Below are 25,531 nucleotides of genomic sequence, written 5' to 3'. Positions count from 1 at the left end.
TTGGAAGATTTTTAATCACAGTTTCAATTTCATTACTTGTGATTGGTCTGTTCATATTTTCTGTTTCTTCCTGGTTCGGGCTTGGAAGTTTATACCTTTCTAAGAATTTGTCCATTTCTTCCAGGTTGTCCATTTTATTGGCATAAAGTTGCTTGTAGTAGTCTCTTAGGATGCTTTGTATTTCTGCGGTGTCTGTTGTAACTTCTCCTTTTTCATTCCTGATTTTATTGATTTGAGTCCTCTGCCTCTTTTTCTTGATGAGTCTGGCTAATGGCTTATCAATTTTGTTTATCTTCTCAAAGAACCAACTTTTAGTTTTATTGATCTTTGCTATTGTTTTCTTTGTTTCTATTTCATTTATTTCTGCTCTGATCTTTCTGATTTCTTTCCTTCTGCTAACTTTGGGTTTTGTTTGTTCTTCTTTCTCTAGTTTCTTTAGGTGTAAGGTTAGATTGTTTACTTGAGATTTTTCTTGTTTCTTGAGGTAGGCTTGTAAAGCTATAAACTTCCCTCTTAGAACTGCTTTTGCTGCATCCCATAGGTTTTGGGTCGTCGTGTTTTCATTGTCATTTGTCTCTAGGTATTTTTTGATTTCCTCTTTGATTTCTTCAGTGATCTCTTGGTTATTAAGTAACGTATTGTTTAGCCTCCATGTGTTTGTCTTTTTTACGTTTTTTTCCCTGTAATTCATTTCTAATCTCATAGCGTTGTGGTCAGAAAAGATGCTTGATATGATTTCAATTTTCTTAAATTTACTGAGGCTTGATTTGTGACCCAAGTTGTGATCTATCCTGGAGAATGTTCCGTGCGCACTTGAGAAGAACGTGTAATCTGCTGTTTTTGGATGGAATGTCCTATAAATATCAATTAAATCTATCTGGTCTATTGTATCATTTAAAGCTTCTGTTTCCTTATTTATTTTCATTTTGGATGATCTGTCCATTGGTGTAAGTGAGGTGTTAAAGTCCCCCACTATTATTGTGTTACTGTCAGTTTCCTCTTTTATAGCTGTTAGCAGTTGCGTTATGTATTGAGGTGCTCCTATGTTGGGTGCATATATATTTATAATTGTTATATCTTCTTCTTGGATTGATCCCTTGATCATCATGTAGTGTCCTTCCTTGTCTCTTGTAACATTCTTTATTTTAAAGTCTATTTTATCTGATATGAGTATAGCTACTCCAGCTTTCTTTTGATTTCCATTTGCATGGAAAATCTTTTTCCATCCCCTCACTTTCAGTCTGTATGTGTCCCTAGGTCTAAAGTGGGTCTCTTGTAGACAGCATATACATGGGTCTTGTTTTTATATCCATTCAGCAAGCCTGTGTATTTTGGTTGGAGCATTTAATCCATTCACGTTTAAGGTAATTATCGATATGTATGTTCCTATGACCATTTTCTTAATTGTTTTGGGTTTGTTTTTGTAGGTCCTTTTCTTCTCTTGTGTTTCCCACTTAGAGAAGATCCTTTAACATTTGTTGTAGAGCTGGTTTGGTGGTGCTGAATTCTCTTAGCTTTTGCTTGTCTGTAAAGCTTTTGATTTCTCCATTGAATCTGAATGAGATCCTTGCCGGGTAGAGTAATCTTGGTTGTAGGTTCTTCCCTTCCATCACTTTAAGTATATCATGCCACTCCCTTCTGGCTTGTAGAGTTTCTGCTGAGAAATCAGCTGTTCACCTTATGGGAGTTCCCTTGTATGTTATTTTTTGTTTTTCCCTTGCTGCTTTCAATAATTTTTCTTTGTCTTTAATTTTTGCCACTTTGATTACTATGTGTCTTGGCGTGTTTCTCCTTGGGTTTATCCTGTATGGGACTCTCTGCGCTTCCTGGACTTGGGTGGCTAATTCCTTTCCCATGTTCGGGAAGTTTTCAACTATAATCTCTTCAAATATCTTCTGTGGTCCTTTCTCTCTCTCTTCTCCTTGTGGGACCCCTATAATGCGAATGTTGTTGCGTTTAATGTTGTCCCAGAGGTCTCTTAGGCTGTCTTCAATTCTTTTCATTCTTTTTTCTTTATTCTGTTCCGCAGCAGTGAATTCCACCATTCTGTCTTCCAGGTCACTTATCCGTTCTTCTGCCTCAGTTATTCTGCTATTGATTCCTTCTAGTGTAGTTTTCATTTCAGTTATTGTATTGGTCATCTCTGTTTGTTTGTTCTTTAATTCTTCTAGGTCTTTGTTAATCATTTCTTGCATCTTCTCAATCTTGCCTCCATTCTTATTCCGAGGTCCTGGATCATCTTCACTATCATTATTCTGATTCCGAGGTCCTGGATCCATTCTTATTCCGAGGTCCTGGATCATCTTCACTATCATTATTCTGAATTCTTTTTCTGGAACGTTGCCTATCTCCACTTCATTTAGTTGTTTTTCTGGGTTTTTTTCTTGTTCCTTCATCTGGTATATAGCCCTCTGCCTTTTCATCTTGTCTATCTTTCTGTAACTGTGGTTTTTGGTCCACAGGCTGCAGGATTGTAGTTTTTCTTGCTTCTGCTGTCTGCCCTCTGGTGGTTGAGGCTATCTAAGAGGCTTGATGGGAGGCTCTGGTGGTGGGTAGAGCTGACTGTTGCTGTGGCGGTCAGAGCTCCGTAAAACTTTAATCCACTTGATTGTTGATGGGTGGGGCTGGGTTCCCTCCCTGTTGGTTGTTTTGCCTGAGGCAACCCAACACTGGAGCCTACCTGGGCTCTTTGGTGGGGTTAATGGCAGACTCTGGGAGGGCTTACGCCAAGGAGCACTTCCAGAACCTCCGCTGCCAGTGTCCTTGTCCCCATGGTGAAACAGAGCCACCCCCCGCCTCTGCAGGAGACCCCCCAACACCAGCAGGTATGTCTGGTTCAGTCTCCCCCAGGGTCACTGCTCCTTCCCCTGGGTCCGGATGCACACACTATTTTGTGTGCGCCCTCCAAGAGTGGGGTCTCTGTTTCCCCCAGTCCTGTCGAAGTCCTGCAATCAATTCCCACTAGGCTTCAAAGTCTGATTCTCTATGAATTCCTCCTCTCGTTGCCGGACCCCCAGGTTGGGAAGCCTGACGTGGGGCTCAGAACGTTCAGTCCAGTGGGTGGACTTCTGTGGTATAAGTGTTTGCCAGTCTGTGAGTCACCCACCCAGCAGTTATGGGATTTGATTTTACTCTGATTGCGCCCCTCGTACCGTCTCACTGTGGCTTCTCCTCTGTCCTTGGACGTGGGGTATCCTCCTTGGTGAAGTCCAGTGTCTTCCTGTCGATGATTGTCCAGCAGCCAGTTGTGATTCTGGTGCTCTCGCAAGAGGGAGTGAGAGCACGTCCTTCTACTCCGCCATCTTGGTTAATCCTCTTATTTTCTTATTTACTGAAGAATGCCTGCTTTGGAGCACACATTTTTCAATCACTAATTTGATTTGGAGATCAAACCATGTTAGTACCTCATAGATTTTCCTTATTCTTTTAAGGTTATATGTGGTGTTACTTCCTATGAATATACCACAGTTTTTTCACCAGTTCCTTATGGATTGCTATTTAGGTTATTTCTAGTTTACTATAAATTGCTATAAATAGGACTTTAGTTAACTTCCTTGTATATGGCTTTCACTGGCCTTTCTTAATGCATTTATGATAATGTTTTTAAGGTGATATCTATCATGGAATTGCTGGGTTTTAAGGTATACAGTAATAAATATTAGATTGCCTGTTAAATAACTAATAATTTATAGTCTGATAATTTATGTGAGTCAGTGTTTCTCTATTATCAATGACATCTTAATATTTGCAGTTTTAAAATCCAGTATGTAAAAAATGGTATCTAGTTTTGATGATCATCTTTAGTTTTGATTTGGGTTGTTTTTTCTTTTTTGTGTGTGTATCTATTGTAGTTTTTGGGTTTGCTGTTCCCATGAGGTTTTGATATAGCAGTCTATATATGTACAAGGTTGTTTTAAGTTGCTGGTCTCTTTCCCACATGAGAAGTTCCTTTAGCATTTGTTGCAAAGCTGGTCTGGCGGTGCCGAATTCTCTTAGCTTTTGTTTGTCTGTTAAGCTTTTGATTTCTCCATCAAATCTGAATGAGAGCCTTGCTGTGTAGAGTGTTCTTGGTTATAGGTTCTTCCTTTTCATCACTTTAAATATATCGTGCCACTCCCTTCTGGCCTGCAGAGTTTCTGCAGAGAAATCATCTGATAATCTTATGGGTGTTCCCTTGTATGTTATTTGTCGCTTTTCCCTTGTTTTAATAATTTTTCTTTGTCTTTAATTTTTGTCCATTTGATTACTATTTGTCTCAGCTTTCCTCCTTGGGTTTATCCTGCCTGGGACTATCTGCGCTTCCTGGACTTGGGTGACTGTTTCCTTTCCCACGTTAGGGAATTTTTCAGCTATGATCTCTTCAAACATTTTCTCAGGTCCTTTCTCTCTCTCTTCTCCTACTGGGACCCCTATAATGTGAATGTTGGTGCATTTAATGTTGTCCCAGAGGTCTCTTAGGCTGTCTTCATTTCTTTTCATTCTTTTTTCTTTAGTCTGTTCCGCAGCAGTGAATTCCACCATTCTGTCTTCCAGGTCACTTATCCGTTCTTCTGCCTCAGTTATTCTGCTATTGATTCCTTCTAGTGTAGTTTTCATTTCAGTTATTGTGTTGTTCATCTCTGTTTGTTTGTTCTTTAGTTCTTCTAGGTCTTTGTTAAACATTTCTTGCATCTTCTTGATCCTTGCCTCCATTCTTTTTCTGAGATCTTGGATCATCTTCACTATCATTATTCTGAATTCTTTTTCTAGTAGGTTGGCTATCTCCACTTCATCTAGTTGTTCTTCTGCGGTTTCATCTTGTTCCTTTATCTGGGACATATTCCTCTTCCGTCTCATTTTTTCTAACTTTCTGTGATTGCGGTTTCCGTTCTGCAGGCTGCAGGATTGTAGTTCTTGCTTCTGCTGTCCTCTGGTGGATGAGGCTATCTAAGAGGTTTGTGCAGGGTTTCTGATGGGAGGGACTGGTTCCTGCCTAGTGGTAGGTAGAGCTGGGTAGAGCTGGGTCTTGTCTCTCTGTTGGGCAGGGCTGTGCTCAGGGAGACTGGTCTACTGATGGGTGGGGCTGTGTTCTGCACTGTTGGTTGTTTGGCCTGAGGCGACCCAGCACTGGAGCCTACAGGATGTTTGGTGGAGCTAATGGCAGCCTCTGGGAGGGCTCATGCCAGTGTGTACTTCCCAGAATTGCTGCTGCCAGAGTCTTTGTCCCCGAAGTGAGCCACAGCTGCCCCCTGCCTCCGCAGGAGATCCTCTAATACTAGGCAGGTAGGTCTGGCCCAGTCTTTTATAGAGTCACTGCTTTTTTCCCCTGGGTCCTGGTGTACACATGACTTTGTGTGCACCCTCCAAGAGTGGAGTTTCTTCTGCTTCCCCCCAGCCCTGTGGAATTCCTGTGATCAAACCCTGCTGGCCTTCAAAGCCAGTTTCTCTGGGGACTCCTCCTCCTGTTGCTGGACCCCAGGCTGGAAGCCTGACATGGGGCTTAGATTCCAGTTTGTGGGTCTCCCACCCAGTGGGTATGGGATTTGATTTTATCGTGATTGCACCCCTCCTGCCCCCTCGTTGTGGCTTCTTCTCTGTCTCTGAATGTCGGGTATCTTTCTTGGTAGGTTCCAGCGTTTTTTTGACAGTGGTTGTTCAGAAGTTAGCTATGAACAAAGTGGTGCATGTATCTTTTTGAATTACAGTTTTATCTGGATATATGCCCAGGAGTGGGAGTGCTGGATCATATGGTAATTCTATTTTTAGTTTTCTGAGGAACCTCCATACTGTTTTCCACAGTGGCTGCACCAAATTACATTCCCACCAACAGTATAGGAAGGTTCCCTTTTCTCCACACCCTCTCCAGCATTTGTTATTTGTAGACTTTTTAATGATGGCCATTCTGACTGGTGTGAGGTGGTACCTCATTGTAGTTTTGATTTGCATTTCTCTAATAATTAGCAGTGTTGAGTATCTTTTCATGTGCCTATTGGCCATTTGTATGTCATCTTTGGAGAAATGTCTATTTAGGTCTTCTGCCCATTTTTCAGTTAGTTTTTTTGTTGTTGAGATGTATGAACTGTTTCTATATTTTAGAAATGAAGCCCTTGTTGGTCGAATCATTTGCAAATATTTTCTCCTATTCTGTAGGTTGTCTTTTCATTTTGTTTGTGGTTTCCTTTGCTGTGGAAAAGCTTGTAAGTTTGATTAGGTCCCATTTGTTTATTTTTGTTTTTATTCTGTTGCCTTTGGAGACTGACCTAAGAAAACACTGGTATGACTTATGTCAGAGAATGTTTTGCCTGTGCTCTCTTATAGGAGTTTTATGGTGTCACGTCTTATGTTTAAGTCTTTAAGCCATTTGAGTTTATTTTTGTCCGCGGTGTGAGGGTGTATTCTAACTTCATTGATTTACATGCAGCTGTACAACTTCCCCAACACCACTTGCTGAAGACACTGTCTTTTTCCCATTGTATATTCTTGCCTCCTTTGTTGAAGATTAATTGACTGTAGGTGTGTGGGTTTATTTCTGGGCTCTCTATTCTGTTCCATTGATCCATATGCCTGTTTTTGTACCAGTACCACACTGTTTTGATTACTGTAGCTTTGTAGTATTGTCTGAGTCTGGGAGAGTTATGCCTCCTGCTTTCTTTTTTTTCCTCGGGATTGCTCTGGCAATTCTGGCTCTTTTATGGTTCCATATAAATCTTTGGATTATTTGTTCTAGTTCTGTGAAAAATGTTATGGGCAGTTTGATAGGGATTGCATTAAATCTGTAGATTGCTTTGGGTAGTATTGCCACTTTAACAGTATTAATTCTTCCATTCCAAGAGCATGGTGTATCTTTCCATTTCTTTGAATCCTCTTTTATTTCCTTTATTAATGTTTTATGGTTCTTAGCATATGTGTTTCACCTCCTTGGTCAGGTTTATTACTAGATATTTTATTTTTTGTGTGCAATTTTAAAAAGGTATTGTTTTTTTACATTCCTTTTCTGATATTTCATTGTTAGTGTAAAGGAATGCAACCGATTTCTGAATGTTAATCTTGTATCTTGCTACTTTGCTGAATTCACTTATTAGATCTAGTAGTTTTTGTGTAGAGTCCTTAGGGTTTTCTATATATAGTATCATGTCATCTGCATGTAGTGACAATTTTACCTCTTCCCTTCCAATTCACATACATTTTATTTCTTTTTCTAGTCCGATTGCTGTGGCTAGGACTTCCAATACGATGTTGAAGAGAGAGTGAGAGTGGGCATCCTTGTCTTGTTCCAGATTTAGCAGGAAGGCTTTCAGCTTTTCACTGCTGAGCATTATATTGGCTGTGGGTTTGTCATAAATGGCTTTAATTATGTTGAGATATGTTCCCTCTATTCCCACTTCGGTAAGAGTTTTTATCATGAATGGATGTTGAATTTTCTCAAATGCTTTTTCTGCATCTATTGAGATGATCATGTGGTTTTGACTTTTCTTTTGTTAATGTGGTGTACTACATTGATTGATTTGCATATGTTGAACCATCCTTGTGAACCTGGGATGAATCCCACTTGGTTGTTGTGTATGATCTTTTTTATGTGTTGTTGGATTTGGTTTCCTAATATTTTGTTGAGAATTTTTACATCTATATTCATCAAAGATATTGGCCTGTAATTTTCTTTTTTGGTGGTGTCTTTGTCTGCTTTTGGTATCAGGGTGATGGTGGCTTCTTAGAATGTCTTTGGGAGTGTTCCCTCCTCTTCAGTCTTTTGGAAGAGTTTGAGAAGAACTGGTGTAAGTTCCCTACATGTTTGGTAGAATTCACCTGTGAAGCCATCTTGTCCTGGACTTTTGTTTGTAGGCAGTTTTTTTGTTACAGATTCTATTTCAGTTTTAGTGATCTGTCTGTTCAAATTATCTGTTTCTTCTTGATTCAGTTTTGGTGGGCTGTATGTTTCTAGAAAGTTGTCCATTTCTTCTTAGGTTGTCAAATGTGTTGGCATATAATTGTTCATAGTATTCTCTTATGGTTTTTTGTATTTATGCAGTATCAGTTGAGATTTCTCCTTTTTTTGTTTATTTGGGTTCTCGCTTTTCTCTTTTTGGTCAGCCTGGCCAGAGGGTTGTCAATTTTGTTTACCCTTTCAGAGAACCAGCTCTTTTTTTTTGTTGATTTTTTTTTTAATCTCTATTTTATTTATTTACTCCCTGATCTTTATTATTTCCTTCCTTCTGCTGACTTTAGGTTTTGTTTCTTGTTCTTTTTCTAATGCTGTCAGGTGGTAGGTTAGGTTGTTTACTTCAGATTTTTCTTGTTTTTGATGAAGGCCTGTATCGCTATGAAGTTCCCTCTAAGAACTGCTTTTGCTGTGTCCCATAGATTTTGTATGGTTGTGTTTTCATTGTTGTTTGTCTCAAGGCATTTTTTAATTTCCATTTTGATTTCCTTGTTGACTGATTGGTTTTTTACTAGAGTGTTATTTAGTCTCCACGTAATAGTTTTTTTCTCGTTTCTTTTCCTGTGGTTGATTTCTAGTTTCATGCCATTGTGGTCAGAGAAGATGCTTGAAATAATTTCCATACTCTTAAATTCGTTGAGGTTAGTTTTGTGACCTAGGATGTGGTCAATCCTAGAGAATGTTCCATGTGCACTTGAAAGGAATATATATTCTGGTTATTTTGGATGTAGTGTCCTGAAAATATCAATTAAGTCTAACTGTTCTATTGTATCATTTAGTGCCTTTGTTGCCTTATTGATTCTCTGTCTTGAAGATCTGTCCATTGATGCGAGTGGGTGTTAAAGTCTCCTAGTATTGTTGTATTCCCATTGATTTCTCCCTTTATGTCTGTTAGTATTTGTTTTATGTATTTGGGTGCTTCTGTATTAGGTCCATATATGTTGATAAGTGTAAAATCCTCTTCCTGTATTGATCCTTTTATCATTATATAAGTGTCCTTTATCTTTCTTTCTAGACTTTGCTTTAAAGCCTATTTTGTCTGATATGAGTATCGCAATTCCCGCTTTCTTGTCATTTCCATTTGCATGAAATATTTTTTTTCATACCCTCACTTTCAATCTATGTGTGTCTTTTGCCCTAAGGTGGGTCTCCCGAAGGCAGCATATTGTAGGCTTTTGTTTTTTTGTCCAGTCTGCCACTCTGTGTCTTTTGATCAGAGCATTCAGTCCACTGACATTTAAGGTAATTATTGATACAACGTATTTATTGCCATTACAAACCGTGTTTTTCAGTTGATTCTTTGTTTCTACTCTGTTTCTTTCTTTTTCTTTTGTTTTTCTTTTGTGGTTTGATGATTTCCTTTTATTTTATGCTTGTGTTCTCTTCTTTTAGGTTTTTGTGAATCTATGTTTTTAATTTGTGGTTGCCCTGTTTTTCAAGTATGTTAACCCCCTCCTATGTCTGCTTGCTTTAGACTGATAGTCAGATAGGCTCGAACACATTGTAAAAAAAAGAAAAGAAATCTGCATTTTCTTACTCTCCTTCCCCACATTTTATGATTTTGATGTCCCTTTTTACATCTTCATGTTTATCCTTTTGCTGTTCCTTGTGTTTATCATTGCTTTCACAAATAGGGTGTTTTTTTTGTTTTGTTTTGTTTTTTACTTTTTGATCTGTATACTGGCTAATTTAAGTGATTTACCTTCCAATTGTGATTTCCTCCCTCCTATTTCTTCTTGCCTCTTTTCCATTTAGAGATGACCTTTCAATATTCCTTTAGGATAGGCTTAGTATTGCTGTATTCTTTTAGTTTTTGCTTGTCTGAGAAATTCTTTATTTCTCCTCCTATTCTAAATGATAGTCTTGCTGGGTAGAGTATTTTAGGTTGCAGATTTTTCTCTTTCAAGACTTCAAATATATTTTGCCACTCCTTTCTGGCCTGCAGTGTTTCTGAGAGAAATCAGCTCATAGCCTTATGGGGGTTCCCTTGTAATGAACTCTTTGTTTTTCTCTTGCTGCCTTTATAATCCTCTCTTTAACTTTTGCCACTTTTATTATGGCTTGGAGTAGGTCTCTGTGGGTTCATATTGTTTGGGACCCTCTGTGTTTCCTGTATCTGGATGTCTGTTTCCTTCTTTAAGTTTGGGAAATTTTCAGCCATAATTTCTTCAAATACATTTGCAGTTCCCTTTCTCTTTCTTCTCCTTCTGGAATCCCTACTGTGTGTAGATTGACCCACTTTATGTTATCCCATAGGTCTCGTATATTGCTTTCATTCTTTTTCATTTGGCTTTCTGTCTGCTGTTTGGTTGTGTAATTTCTGTTAGTCTTTTTTCCAGGTCACTTATTCTTTCTTCTGCATTATTCATTCTGCTATTCATTGCCTTGAGCTCAGCTTTTGTCTTGGCAAATGAAGTTTCTAATTTTTCTTGGCTCCTCCTTATAGTTTCATTCCTTTTCACAGTAATCGGCATTTCTGTCAATAGCCTTTCTTAACTCTTTCAATATTTTCATTACCTCCTTTTTGAACTTGGTATCTATTAGACTGAAGAGATCTGTTTCATTGTTGGTTCCTTCAGGGGAATTTTCTTGGTTTTTTAACTGAGAGTGTTTCCTCTGCTTCTTCATTTTGCTTATGTATCTCTTAGTTTGTGAGTTTAGGGGGAACAATTATCTATTGTAGTCTTGGAGAGCTATTTATAAGTGGGAGTGTCCCTGTGTAGCTGGTGTGGATTTAATGTTTTTTTGGCATGAGGGCTGTTTTTGGTTTGGATGCTTGCTGTCTCTTTCCTTAGCATGTGCTGGCTGTTATCCCCTTGATAGGGGTTGCGCAGGTGCACAGCTCCTGCAAGCTCCCAGGAAGGCAGGGACAGCAGTTTGCTCCCAGTTGTAGGTCACTCCACAGTGGCGGTGGTGGTTTGCACACCCCTGGGGAGGTAGGGGCAGTGGTTGGCACTGGGTCGTGAGACTCTCAGCAGCAACGGCGGGCCGTGCACGCTCCCAGGGCAGTTGACCCCGATCGTGGGACCCTTGGCAGTGGTGGGCTGTGCAGGCTCCTGGGAAGGTGGGGGCAGTGACCTGCACCCACTCACAGGGCCCTTGGCATCAGCAGTGGCTCACACCCACCCCTGGAGCTTGTGTAGGCAGTGTCCTGCCGCCTGCGAGTGCACAGAGAAAGAAGCTCCTATGGTGGGCCAACCTCCTCCTCATGTACCCCCCAACAGCAGTGGTGCCTTGCCTCTCTGGTGGGCCCAGGCTTCTTCCTGGACTTCCTCAGTTGTGGTGCACTACACCGTAGCCCCCTCAGGGCTGTCTTCACTCAGCCAACCCCAGTCCTCTCCCCAGAGTCTGACCTCTGAAGCCCAAGCCTCAGTACCTAGCCCCCACCCATCCCAGCAGGTGAGCAGACAAGTGTCTCGGGCTGGGGAGTGCCAGTCGGCATGAGCCTCTGTGCAGGTCTCTCCCCACTTTGCACTCCACACACCTGTTGCTGTGCTCTCCTCTGAAGCCTCCCCTCTGGCCTGGCTGATCTCCCCGCCAGCGAGGGGACGTCCCAGTGTTTGGAAACCTTTTCTCTTTCACAGCTCCCTCCCAGAGGCACAGGTCCTGTCCTGATTTCCTTTCTTTCTTTCTTTCTTTTCTAAATTTTTATTTATTTATTTATTTATTTGTTTATTTATTTGTGGCTGCATTGGGTCTTTGTTGCTGCGTGCGGGCTTTCTCTAGTGGCGGCGAGCGGGGGCTACTCTTCATTGCAGTACACGGGCTTCTCATTGCGGTGGCTTCTCTTGTTGCAGAGCATGGGCTCTAGGCGCGCAGGCTTCAGTAGTTGTGGCACACGGGCTTAGTTGCTCCGCGGCATGTGGGATCTTCCCGGACCAGGGCTTGAACCCTTGTCTCCTGCATTGGCAGGCAGATTCTTCCTTTCTTTCTTTTCTTTTTTCGTTTGCCCTACCCAGTTACATGGATTTTCTTGCCCTTCTGGAAGTCAGAGGTCTTATGTCAGTGTTCAGTAGATGTTCTGTGAGAGCTGTTCCACATGTAGATGTATTTTTGATGCACCTGTGGGAATTCCACGTCTTACTCCTCCACAATTTGATCCCATCTGGTATCTAGTTTTAAGTTGCATTTTCCTGATTATTACTGAACTTCAACATCTTTTAATATAATTACTAGCTATTTCTATTACTTGTTGTGTATATCTTCTCACATTGTTCTGTTAGGTTATTTGTCTTTTAAAAAAATTTCATCTGAAGGTGTTCATTATCCTAGACACTAACTTTGTATTACACAGGAGAAGTATTTTCTTTTAGACTATTGCTTGTATGTATACATATATAAAGTTTTAAGTAATTTCAGTGTACTCAAGTTTATTGCTTTTTTCCTCTTAATGGCTTTGCTTCTTTCATCTTGTTTTAGAAGACCTTTGTACCAGTGCCAAAAAGATATGCTTTCGTTATTTTTTAAATCTGTGATTTGTGGTATAATGTGTGAATAGTATCAATATTGTTTCCAAAATGGGTAACCAATTAACCGAACACCATTTATACCTGATTTGTCTTTCCTCATTGATTTGGAAAGCTGTCTATGTGTATAAATTATCCTATACACACAGATCTGTTTCAGTCTGTTTATTTTTGTACAAATACTGTATGGTTTCAATTATTATAACAACTATAACTTTACAGTATTTGCCTAGTTTTCTAATAGAATCCTTTTTCTTTGTTCTTGATTTAAATTTATTTTGGTTAATCTTAAACATTTACTCCTCAATATTTGTTTTAGAATTAGTTTAAGTTCTCTGAACAATCTTATTGAGAGTTTAATTGATACTACATTGAATTTGTATTGATGTCTTTACAATACTAAATCTTTCTGTCAAAAACGTGGTTTATCTCTCCATTTATTTAGGTTTCATTTAGTGTCCCTCAGCAAGTTTTACATGTTTTTAAAATAAATTTATTTATTTATTTTTGGCTGCGTTGGGTCTTCATTGCTGTGCACGGGCTTTCTCTAGTTGTGGCGAGCAGTGGCTACTCTTCGTTGTGGTGCGCGGGCTTCTCCTTGCATTGGCTTCTCTTGTTGCAGAGCATGGGCTCTATGTGCGTGGTCTTCAGTAGCTGTGGCACGAGGGCTCAGTAGTTGTGGCTCGTGGGTTCTAGAGGGCAGGCTCGGTAGTTGTGGTGCACGGGCTTACTTGCTCCACGGCATGTGGGATCTTCCTGGATCAGGGCTCGAACCTGTGTCCCCTGCATTGGCAGGTGAGTTCTTAACCACTGCACCACAAGGGAAGTCCCACACTGTTTTCCATAACATTCTTTTGTAATGTTTCCATAGCGTACATTTTGGAGGAAGTGTTAAATTTAACTTTTATTTATATTTACTTGTATACATTATAAATATTATTTCAATTGCTATTAGAGAAAAGAGTTTTTATTTATTTTTTTTCTCTTATGTTTTCTGGTTAGTTACTACTAGAGTAACCCATTGTCCTAGTTTACTAACACCTGCTATATACATACTCATTCCATTGTCCCATTGTCCTGATTTGAATAATGAATTACATGGTGACCCTAGTTATTACCAACTTAGAATTTCTTTCGTTTTCAATTAACAGAAAAGTTCACCAGTGTTTTATTAAACAAATACGAGGTTTATTTATCTCATAACAGGAAATCTGCAGGCAGGCAGTCCATGGCTGGTGCAGCAGCTCCATACTGTCTTCAGGAACCCAGCCTTTTTGGTTTTCTCCTCCACTATCGTTAGCGTGTACCTTTCATTCTTGTTTGTAAGATGGTTGCTGTACCTTCTGGTATTGTTTCTGTCTTCCAAGCAGAAAGAAAGGAATAAAAATCAAGAGCAGAATGGATTTTTATCCCCCCCCCAACCCCTCCAGGAAGAACGAGTTCCCCAGCAACTTTAACCTACATTTGATTTACCAGCACTGTGACACATGGCCATGTCTAGTTGCAGAGGAGAATAAGGGGAATCAAGAATTGAATGCATAATTTAAACATTTAAACTTTATCCTGTAGACAGTTAAATGTTACTCAAGGTTTTCAGCAGTGCTATGACATAATGAAATGGATGGATTAGAAAGATTCATCAGGACGTGATCTGCAGAATGAATTAGTTGGGCAAATGACTCTGAAGGCAAAGAAAGCTTAGCAAATTGATAAAAGGAAAGAAGAGAAAAGATCACTGATCCAGTTAGAGTGCTCATCTAGCCAATCAGACTATTATAATAATAGTAACCGTTTGGGGTAGATTAGTAACCTTGAGAATAGAAAGGAGAAGTAGCTTATACCAGTGACTCTCAAGCAAGACTGGCTGATCATTAAATTTGGAGAACTGAGGAGATCAGTCTTCTTTAATTCTAAAACGTTTAATCTGGGAAAATGGGTGACTAAGGATACATTTAGGGTATTAGAGTATTTCAAACAGTATTTAAAAAATTCTCTTGGATGACTTATTGATAAGTTTGGTAAGGCAGCAGTGTAAGTCAGATAGCCCAATCATATTTATTTATTTATTTATTTTTGGCTGCTTTGGGTCTTTGTTGCTGTGCATGTGCTTTCTCTAGTTGTGGAGAGCAGGGGCTACTCTTAGTCACAGTGCGTGGATTTCTCATTGCAGTGGCTTCTCTTTGTTGCAGAGTATGGGCTCTAGGCGTGCAGGCTTCAGTAGTTGTGGCTTGCGGGCTCAGTAGTTGTGGCTCGCGGGCTGTAGAGCACAGGCTCGGTAGTTGTGGTGCACAGGCTTACTTGCTCTGCAGCATGTGGGATCTTCCCCAAAGAGGGCTCAAACCGGTGTCCCCTGCATTGGCAGGCGGATTCTTAACCACTGCACCACCAGGGAAGTCTCCATATTTTACTGTTTTGATTTTCATAGTCATGAATGGGCTAAGTATCAGCACTAGAAACTAGAAAACATGCCATCTACCTGTCAAAAACGTTGATGTTCTTCAATTAAATATGGTTTGGATGGTGCTGAAATGAAGCCTTAGAACGCTAACTCCTGACTTCTCAGCTGTGACTGACCAGAGGGGATCCCTAACAGAACTCTGGTTATGGCTTCTTCAGATTAGAAGTATATGGGACAGTCTTTCTGGCCTGTTATCACAGGGGAAGACATTAAGTTTTCCTAATAGAGCAAGCCCAAAATAGGCTTGAAACTCAAACTAGAAAAGAAAGGGCAGCCCTAAAGGTTTCTTGATCCACATCTTAATTTTGGCATGAATAGTCAAAACTACAACGAAACTTTTCTGCCCACGTTTGATATTTCATGTTAGGATAGCCTTGGACTCTGGCTGTGATTCATAGAACATTCTCTTCATTTTGCTACTTCTTGGAGTCAATAATGAAATGTTAGAGAAAAGGTTAAAATTTTCTACATCCCTGTATTTAAGCCTGAAAGATTAAAATATGGGTCTGGACAACTCTGCCAAACTCAGTAACCTTGTCTTTAATCATAAGCCAGCATAGACCTCAATCCTTAACAGTGATTCTTAACCAATCTCCTGAAAGCAAGCATTCTTCTTTTCCAGAGAAATGGACACATGTTGATACTCAAAATTTTCCTTAAAGGAACAGGAGCCCTTGATAAAAAAGTAGAATCAGACTTTCCAACAAACAGAACCCTTGTAATTGTAAAATAGTGCTGCAGGTCAACCCTTTGCAAACACAAGACAAACAAGACTTAAAAATTTTTAATTTACTGTTTTCAGCAAGATTCATGGGGACATTACATCTAAAACCTAGAGCAAGCAGCCAGCTTAGATTTAAGAAGACTGAATGGAAACAAAAGCAGTGCTGGGAAGCAGTGAACAGTGGTTTGAGTGTTATGGAAAATCTGATGAATAACAAAGAGATAAAACTGCAGAGATACAAGCAATTCAGAAGAGAGTTTAGTTTTATTTTATTTATATTTATTTATTTATTTATTTAGTTTTTAGTTTTATTTTAATTCAGAAACTATTTCTTTAACATCTGTTATGTGTCTGGCAGTATGGTACATGCAGAAGATGCACTGATGAACGAGGCAGATGTGCTTCCATTCTTCTTAGAACTTACTGTCTATTAGGGAAGGTTAAAAAGTCTAAAATGATTAAGAGGAAAGGCATGGTGGATACATCTAGGAGACCCAATCTGCATATAACTGGAATTCCAGAAAGAGAACATCACTTAAAAACTGGTGAAGATGTTAATTTTCATAGTTATAAAGGTGCAAGCTATAGTGATCCAGGCAGAAACAGTATAAACGTAAAAAGTAGACTAGCCTTAGATAGCCAAGCAACACATTCTCAAGATTGAGTGGAAAAAAGGATTGATTGTAATGCAGTACATGCATTTCAAGTCAAATCCCAAGTTGTATGCTAGGATGGTATTCTCAGACATGTATGGGCTCAAAGAACATTTCATCTGTCTATCTTTCTGAAAATATTACTATCAAAATGAACAACTTAAGAAATGGAGAAATTAATATAAAATGATTGGTGATGAGTAATGAAACCATTTAAGCATAGAATAAGATCCAAATAGTCGTTTGTATCTTTATAAAATAACATAAATTGTAAAAAAAAAAAATTACTTAAAATTAAAAACAATAATAATTTTGGTCTAAAATATGTCATCAGAAATGGGCATGGGGACTTCCCTGATGGTGCAGTGGTTAAGAATCCGCCTGCCAACGCAGGGGACACGGGTTCAAGCCCTGGTCCAGGAAGATCCCACATGCTGTGGAGCAACTAAGCCCGTGCGCCACAACTACTGAGCCTGCGCTCTAGAGCCCGCAAGCCACAACTACTGAAGCCTGCACACCTAGAGTCTGTGCTTCACAACAAAAGAAGCCACTGCAATGAGAAGTCTGCACACCGCAACAAAGAGTAGCCCCTGCTCGCCACAACTAGAGAAGGCCCGCGCGGAGCAACAAAGACCCCACGCAACCTAAAATAAATAAATAAATACATAAAAAATTTTTTTAAAGTGGCATGTAAGCCAAGTTGTAAGGGCTTTTAAATTTATACAGAAGAAATCAGTGGTTTCACATTTCTTTTAAAACTAAAGATACCTATTAGTAGAATAAAAGTAGGAGGATGATTATCTTCTGAACCATTGGGGTGAGGAAGATGTTTGGGATAAAATCCCATATAGAACAAAAGGAAATGGCAAGGATGCCCCAAAAGAACAGAAACATAAAATAACATGACAACAATTATTGTTAAGTTCAGATCAGTTTAACACATTTATTGAATGTTCACTAATTGCCAAGCATGATTTTAGGCACCAGTGATAGTGAAGAGGAGAAAGACCACAAGGAAATTAAACATATATATATATACTATGTCTATTAACAATGAGTGCTGTGGAGGAAAGTAACAGAAAAGGGAAATAGAAGTGCTCTTTTTGGGGAATGAGGAGCCGTGCAACTTTCAATAAGGTAGTTATAGAAGGTCTCATTGAATAGGTGATATTTGAACAGACACCTAAAGGAGGTGAAGGAGCAAACTGTTCCTTGGATTGAGAGCATTCCAGAGAGAAGGAACAGCAACTGCGAAAGGCTTCTCAGGTCCATGCCTATGTAGTTTGTTTTGTTTGAGAAGTATAAAGGATGCTTAGGATTGGAAGTAGAGAAGGATAGGGAGAAGTATGGTAGTTTGGGGGTAGAGAGTGCATGGAATGTGTGGTGTAAACGCTTAAGTATTAGCTTTTTCTCTGAGTGTGATGAAAGGTTTTAAGTTTAGGAATGGCAAGATCAACCTGGTTCTGTGTTTAATATGGAGTGAGGGTGGGTGAAAAGGCAAAGACAGAAGCAGGGACCATTATGAGTCTGTTATAGTAATTAAAGGAAAAGATGGTCGTAGATTGGACCAGAGTGATAGCAGTTAGACATCAGAAATATTATAGCACTATTTGAAATAATGTTTTTGAAAGGTAGTGATAAGAAAATGTAGATAAGTGATAAAAGGCAGGATGTAAAATTACACTGTATGATCACAAATTGAAGAATTTCTATCTATAAATAGAAAATGGTGATTAGCATTTATACTTTAGGGTAGGAATATTTTAGATTTATGTACGTGTGTGTGTGTTCTTATGCTTTTGTGTATTTTCTAAATGGCTTTTTATAATTGGGGAAGAAACTAAATTTTTCAAAATATTTTTCTTTCATAGAACAAAGAGGTGAAGAAAAAGATATCAGATTCAAAGAAAACATCTGCATCTACTTTAAAGTAAGTAATTCCATCATCTCCAATGTGAGAATGACTACGCATATGAATTAAAATTTTTTAATTTTTACAATGACATTTTTAATATATTTTATCATCCTGACTTCAGTTTAAATGGGACATCATTCAAACTGAATTATTTTAAACTTTTTTAATTTTAAGCTTTGCATCTTTAGAAGTTTTAGAAGTTAGAATTTTATTGTTTGCTAAATTTTTTTCTCCTTTTAATAGAAAAGAGACAGACGCTTCCAAGGCTGTTGAAACTGTGACTTCAGCTTCTGCTAGTAAGTTGTTACTTTCAGTACTCCTCCAAATGAGTATGTTCTGTCAGATGACTAGAAACTTCTTGTAAGATGATGCTAGGAAAACATTATTCATTGTGCTTTAGGAGAAGGGGGACCCACACTGGCCCCTGTATTAAGCTAATGGTTAATATTAAGCAGTTTAATTATGAAATCTCTTGTGGAATAAATATAAGGACTCAATGAGATAATGTATGCAAAATACCTATCGTAGTTACATAGTTAACAGCTATTTAGGTTAATTTCGCAGTATCTGTCTCCATTCTCTCCCAGTAAACTGACAAGACAAAACATAAAGGTATGTTAAGATTGCTTGTGTGGTCCTCTTTGATTTTGAAAGTCTGCTAAGGACCAAAAAGTAAACAAAAAAGACTAAACAGAAATAGGTGATATTACACTCATGTGTTAATTCTTTAGACACAGGCAAATACTTCAGGTCTTTATTATGAATCTAGCTAAATGAATTTTGCATACAATTTTAAACCCAGTTTATTTATTTTTTTCTCAGTCCATTTAGGATTGGAAATGTCAAGAGAAAAAAGTTATTGCCAAAACATACACTCTTGAATCTAGTAAACAGTGTGATAGTGAAGGACAAGACAGAAAGGCTGAAATAAACAATATATTAGGAAACTTAAATTGTGTTTCGTATGTTATCTTTTCGAAAGGTAGTAGTTTATGGATTTATATTCAGAATAGATAAAGAGTTTTTGGTATTAGAGCTAATATTCAAGTGACTGGAAAATTGGATTGTGTAGCATATCTCAATTTTCCATAATGTTTAGTTGGATAGTGTCCTGAAGTTATTGGAAGTTAGTGGAGGTGACTATGAGTGGCTTCTGGAAGGCAATAAATTTTTACTAAAGTTTTAAATGTGAACGTGTAAACGGATAATATTTAGAGGCAGAAGATTACTTCAGTTAGGGAGATAACATAAAAAAGGTAACAGAAAGGCCTTGAAGAGTAGTGCTGGGGTGTTTTTAATTTGACCCCATTAACGGCATTTCTCAAAATGTGTTGCGTGAAAGACTTATTCATAGAACATGTTTTGGATCAGGTAAAGTTCAGGATATGTATTATACCTTTTTTTTTCCTTTAAAAAATAATCCACAAACACATTCACTTTATGAAATCCTGCAGGAAAGAAACTTATTTAACTTTGTTTAACCCACTGTTTCCAAAGCTTGGATAAGTGCACCCCATTTTTTCTGTGTAAGACCTAGTAATAATTGGTACAAACTCTGGGAAATTTCCTTAGAGAATAAAGAACCACTAGTTGTTTAGGATTCTCATGTAGATTGGATACATGGAGTGATTGAAAAAGCCTATTGAGAAAACATTTGGGATTCACTTTCAGGTAATTAGGACCTGATATTAAAAGGTTAATTTAAATGATCTGGGATGCTAAAATCTGAATTTTTATTATATAGAATTTTTTAGTGGAAAAAATATAAAAAATAATTTAAAATTTTCAAGGTTTCAGGGAGGATGGAGTTTTCTAGACGAATGTGGTCATGTTGATTATAATAAAATTTAGCTGCAGTGATTTCTTTGAACTGGGGGAGAACATTGCTGAATATCAGGTATCAAGGAATATCTATTGGAGGTATCATTTAGTCAATCACATGGCATTGAAAGTGGGATACTTAGGAAAATTTTTTGTTAAGTTTAAGGTCTGAAATTTGGGAATGGCCCTAACATAATAAAAGTAATGCGTAGGGGGAGAAGTGCTTCAAGTTAAGTACTTCCTCCCTTCGAATATAAATGTAGAAAGAAAGAGAGGAGCCCAAGGCTGAGAAAGTGTCAGGTGAGAAAGATAACATAGCTTTTTGAGATCAGCAATGTCAGATTGAAGAGGGATAGGAAGTCAGGGTAGTTTTAAAGAGAACTTTGGTTATAAGCACAAATCAAAAAGGATGTAGGAAAGTACAGGGAGGGAGCAAAAGCCTAATTTTATCAGAAAGGGAAACTTTAGAACTTTTACCCAGTGCTAATTACTTACTTACTGAGCACTCGGCTATATACCCATAATTAGAGGCGCTTTATAAAGTGGTTAGGATACATCAGAGTTATTTCTAAGTAGCTTATAGTTTAACTTGTGCCAGAAGACAGAAAACAAGGGAAAGAAACCTGCTGTGGTTACACTATTTATAGTAGGCAATTTGTTATCTCACTTAATATTTCAGACCACCCTATGAGTATAGTTCATACTGTTCTCGTTTGATAGATGAGGAAACAGATTCAGAGAGGTTAGATGACTTACTCAAGGTCACATGGAAGAGTTAGGATTCAAACCCAAAACTGTATGTTTCCCAAGCTTTTCACCTATACTAAAGTACCTCTCTGAGAATGAAAACTTGTTCTATATCTCCTTTGATTGCTCTTCTTTTATCTTCCCTTCATTGTTTCCCTAAATGTCTGTTCCTCTTCTCATGTCCTACTTTTCTTGCTGGTTGATTTCTTTCCTTTCCATATCTTTAAGGACCAATGACATCTCCCATACATACATAAACCTCTTCTGCCCCCTCAAGTTTATGCCTCATTTTCTTGTATTATCTAACAACACCACTAGTTATCCAGTGTAGGAATCTGTTAGTAATCCTTTACCCTGTCTTGTCTTCTTTTTTGTCCCACCCAGTTCAAACTTAAATAACATCGTTCCTCTTCTCCTCCAATAGGTGGCTGATTCAAATTAGTTCTCTCTTGAATATACCTCAAATTATCTCACCTTTACTCCATCACAGCTGTAAATGTTTTAGTTTAGACTCACATTTGAATTTTTGAAGATAGCCTCCCGACTGGCGATTTTTATTCTACTCTGCTCCGGTATTAACACTCTTGCCCTGAGGTCACTTTAAAGCAGATCTGATCATTCCACTCCTAGTGACCCACAGGGGAAAGCCCAAATTCTTCATAACGACCCCTTCCCCTTTGGCCCAGATGACTTTTTCAATCGCTTGTCACGCAACTGTATATTATGTTTAAGCTACTCAGAACAGTTTATTTTCCAGCTGTGCTATTTCATTTCTTGTGTCTTTATGCTATCCATTTGTGTGGAATCATTGTCTAAATTCCAGTTAACTTCACTTAGTAAGCACTTATGAAGTAGCTATTTAGTAGGTGCCAGGCCTCGTGCAAGGTATTGAAAATACAAAGTCAATTAAGACTCCTTTTGGAGGGTCGAGGTGGGGCAAATTCTAATTTATCTTTTAAGGTCCATCTCAGATGAAGCTTCTTTGTGATACCTTCCCTGACTCTTAGGCAGTTGAATGCTCCCAACTCCCTCCTAGAAATACTGTATTGTGTACATTAAATCACTTGGTATTAATAGGTTGTTAATAAGTCTGTCTCTTTCACTTGGCTGGGTAAGGGAATATTTGTAGTTTTATTTTTCTGTACCTTAATATCTAATGTGGTGTAAGGGTTAATGAATAAATATTTGCTGGAGGAAGAGTATAGGGATACTCAAATCACATTTGTATTAGTGTTATAACTGAACCCATGGAAGGCAACTAGAGATTATCATACTAAGTGAAGTAAGTCAGGAAGAGAAAAATAAATACCATATGATATCACTTATGTGGAGTCAAAAATATGACACAAATGAACCTATTTATGAAAGAGAAACAGAATCACGGACATAGGGAATATGTGGTTGCCAAGGGGGAGGGAGTCAGGAGAGGGATGGATTGGGAGTTTGGAATTAGCAGATGCAAACTGGTATACATAGAATGGATAAACAACAAGGTCCTACTGTATGGCACAGGAAACTGTATTCAGTATCCTGTGATAAACCATAATGGAAAAGAATATGAAAAAGAATGTATATATTTGTATAACTGAGTCACTTTGCTATATAGTGGTAATTAACACAACATTGTAAATCAGCTATACTTCAATAAAAAAAAATAACTGAACCCATGGAAAAACACATAGTGGACCAGAATTTTCTGATTTGTCATTCTTGATTTAATGATTTTTTTCTTCTGTAAGATTTTATTGGTTTTCGTTTTTTTTTTTTTAAGTGCATGTCTTTTTATCTTTTCAATTCCCAGATGAAAATGACTTTTTTTGTTTCAGTCAGTTATTTCCCCAATAAAAGCACTCTGCCCAAATAGTTCCCACATGTGAATTCCAGCAAACCTTAAAGGAAGTAATAACTCTAGTTCTGATTTCAACTATTCCATAGCATGCAGAGGAAAGGAAAACATTCTTTAAAAGGGAGTATGGAGGGAGGGGAAACAGGAAGGAAAAAACAGGCTAATACCAACATCGAATGCTGACAAAGACGCTACACACTTAGCACAATGGCTAAAATAAGAAAATAGTAATACCAAATGCTATTGAAGATGTGGAGAAGCTTGTACATTGCTGGTGGGAATGTAAAATAGTATGGCCATTCTTGAAAAAAGTATTGTAGCTTTTTAACAAAACTAAACATGTGCTCACCATAGGACCCAGCAGTTACGCTCTTGGGCATTTATCTCAGGCAAGTGAACTACATTTCACAGAAAACCAGTACACAAATATTTATAGCCTCTGTATTAATAGCCAAAAGCTGGGAACAACCCTAATGTCCTTCAGTAGGTGAATGGCTAAACAAACCGTGTTATGTCTGTAGCGTGGAATACCTACCACTTAGCAATAAAAAGGAATGAATTATTGATACATACAACAACTTAGATGGATTACAGAGGAATTGTGCTGATTTAAAAAACTCAATCTAAAAAAATTATGTATTGTAAGCTTCTATTTACATAACATTCCTGAAATGATAAAATTAAAGAGATAGAGAACAGATTAGTGGTTGTCAGGGATTCTGGGGGAGGGAGGAGATGGCTCTTTCTATAATGGGTAGTCGGAAAGATCCTTGTGGTGGAACTGCTCTTTGTCTTGACTGATGGTCACAGTAATCTACACGTATGTGATAAAATTTCATAGAACTAAATATACATTACGTGCATGCAATCTGGGGAAATTGGAATGTTTGTAAATTTTATCAATGTCAGTTTCCTGTTTATGATATAGTACTTAGTTATGCAAAATATTACCATTAGAGGAAACTCCTTGAAGGGTATATGGGATCTCTCCCTATTATTTCTTACAACTCCATGTGTATATACAGTAATCTCAAAATTAAAAGTTAGAGAAATGTTTTAAAATGTTGATAAAGCTATCATAGTAAACTAGAATTATAGAACAATTTCACTTCTGAATATTTGATGTAAAGTTTTAAAGTAAAATTTTAGTGTCTGGAAGTACCTTAAATGAATAACATAGTATGCCCAAGAGGGGGAGGGGGGTCATGTCAGAAGTATAAAGATGGTTCAAAATTAGGAAATCTGTCAATTCCATTTACTATATTAAATAGAGGGAGATAAATGCTGAGAAATTCTTAAAGTAGGTGACTACTTCCTTAATATGATAGTGTGTTTGTGTATATATACTTTATTTATTTATATACATAACAAATACACATATATCAAGTCAAAAGCCAGCATATGCTTAAGAGTTAAACAGTGGAAGCATTCCCATTAAAGTTAGGACCAAAACAAGGGATACTCATCATCACTTCTATGAGTTAAAATAAATATTGTTCTAAAACTAATAGCCATTAGCCGGTGCACTACAAGTCAAGAGGCATAAAAATTGGAAAGTATGATAAAACATTATTGTTTGCAAATATGTATGATGGAAAACCCAATAGAATCTATTGAAATGCTATTAAATAATTAGCCATCCTAATTCTCTAAATTACTATAAAGTTTTAATTGCTTTATTACATAAAGAACCATTCATACTAATATACTAATAAAATATTAATATACTAATATTAATATATTAATAAAATATTCCATTTATAATAATAAAAAAGGTAGAAGCTATGAAAAGAAAACTTTTAAATACTAAGAGGCATAAAATAAGGCTTAAATGAGAAAACAGCTCATTTTTGGATAGAAAGCCTCTCACCATTATAATATGCCTTTTCTTCTTATATTAAAAGATAAATATTAGGAACCTAATACCAGTAAAGATTTTTTGAATCTATATAAGCTGATAATAAAGTTTATACATAGAATAGACAAGAAAATTCTGCAAAGGAAGAGTAATTAGGACAGACCAGCACTAACAGATATTAAAATACATTACAAAGTTAAAAGATTTATATAGTTTCATCTAGTTGCATAAATAGACAAAAGATCAGTAGGACAGAATAGATTCCACGGATACTCCCCCAAACATATGGAATATCAGTAAATCATTATGGTAATATTTCAGATTAGCAGGGAAAAGATCAATTATTCATTAAATTGACTAGCCTCTTTGTGAAGTATATAGTTTATAGTATCAAAATAAATTACAGGGACTTCCCTGGTGGCGCAGTGGTTAAGAATCCGCCTGCCAGTGCAGGGGACACGAGTTCGAGCCCTGCTCTGGGAAGATCCCACATTGCCGCGGAGCAACTAAGCCCGTGTGCCACAACTGCTGAGCCTGTGCTCTGCAGCCCGCGTGCCACAACTACTGAAGCCCGCACGCTTAGAGCCTGTGCTCCACAACAAGAGAAGCCACCGTAATGAGAAGACTGCGCACCTCAACGAAGAGTAGCCCCCGCTCGCCACAACTAGAGAAAGCCCGCGCACAGCAGCGAAGACCCAACGCAACCAAATAAATTAATTAAATAAATAAACAAATAAATTACAACTGGATCAGAGATTTAACATGATACATAGACAGCAGTTAAAAGTATTGAAAGAAAATGTGGAGGGTTTTTTGGTTTGTTTTTAATTTCAGAATGAGAAAGTCCTCCCGTATCAGGAAGACACTGATTACATGAAAATGTTTTTGTATAAGTATTTCTCATAACTTTTTAAAAAGTTGTTACCTATATGATACAGGTTAATTTTAATGTATAAAGAACTCTAATAAAATCCTCAAAACCCAAAAGATAAATTGGCAAATATTAAGACTAGACAGATCACAAAAAAATAGAGATAAATTACACATATGAAAATTGACACAGCTTTACTTAAAATTTACGAAACAAAGATTAAATCATACTAGTTTCTAGCTCAGATTGGAGTGATT

At 37.8% G+C, this 25,531-nt stretch overlaps 1 protein-coding gene across 5 annotated transcripts in view; it reads left to right on the top strand.

Annotated features, from left to right (window-relative positions):
* ZNF638 (zinc finger protein 638) overlaps positions 1-25,531 on the top strand; it is a 97,096-nt gene that overhangs the window by 32,053 nt on the left and 39,512 nt on the right. For all 5 annotated transcript variants that reach the window (XM_036872333.1, XM_036872334.1, XM_036872337.1 and 2 more), the window contains 2 exons: positions 18,088-18,146; positions 18,375-18,427. In XM_036872333.1, the coding sequence (XP_036728228.1) occupies positions 18,088-18,146; positions 18,375-18,427 (112 nt within the window). The remainder of the gene's footprint in view (positions 1-18,087; positions 18,147-18,374; positions 18,428-25,531) is intronic.

Source organism: Balaenoptera musculus, chromosome 13, assembly GCF_009873245.2.
Source record: "Balaenoptera musculus isolate JJ_BM4_2016_0621 chromosome 13, mBalMus1.pri.v3, whole genome shotgun sequence".
Taxonomy (NCBI): domain Eukaryota; kingdom Metazoa; phylum Chordata; class Mammalia; order Artiodactyla; family Balaenopteridae; genus Balaenoptera; species Balaenoptera musculus.
The sequence above is the reverse complement of the archived record's forward strand: the minus strand, read 5'-3'. Positions and strand labels throughout refer to the sequence as shown.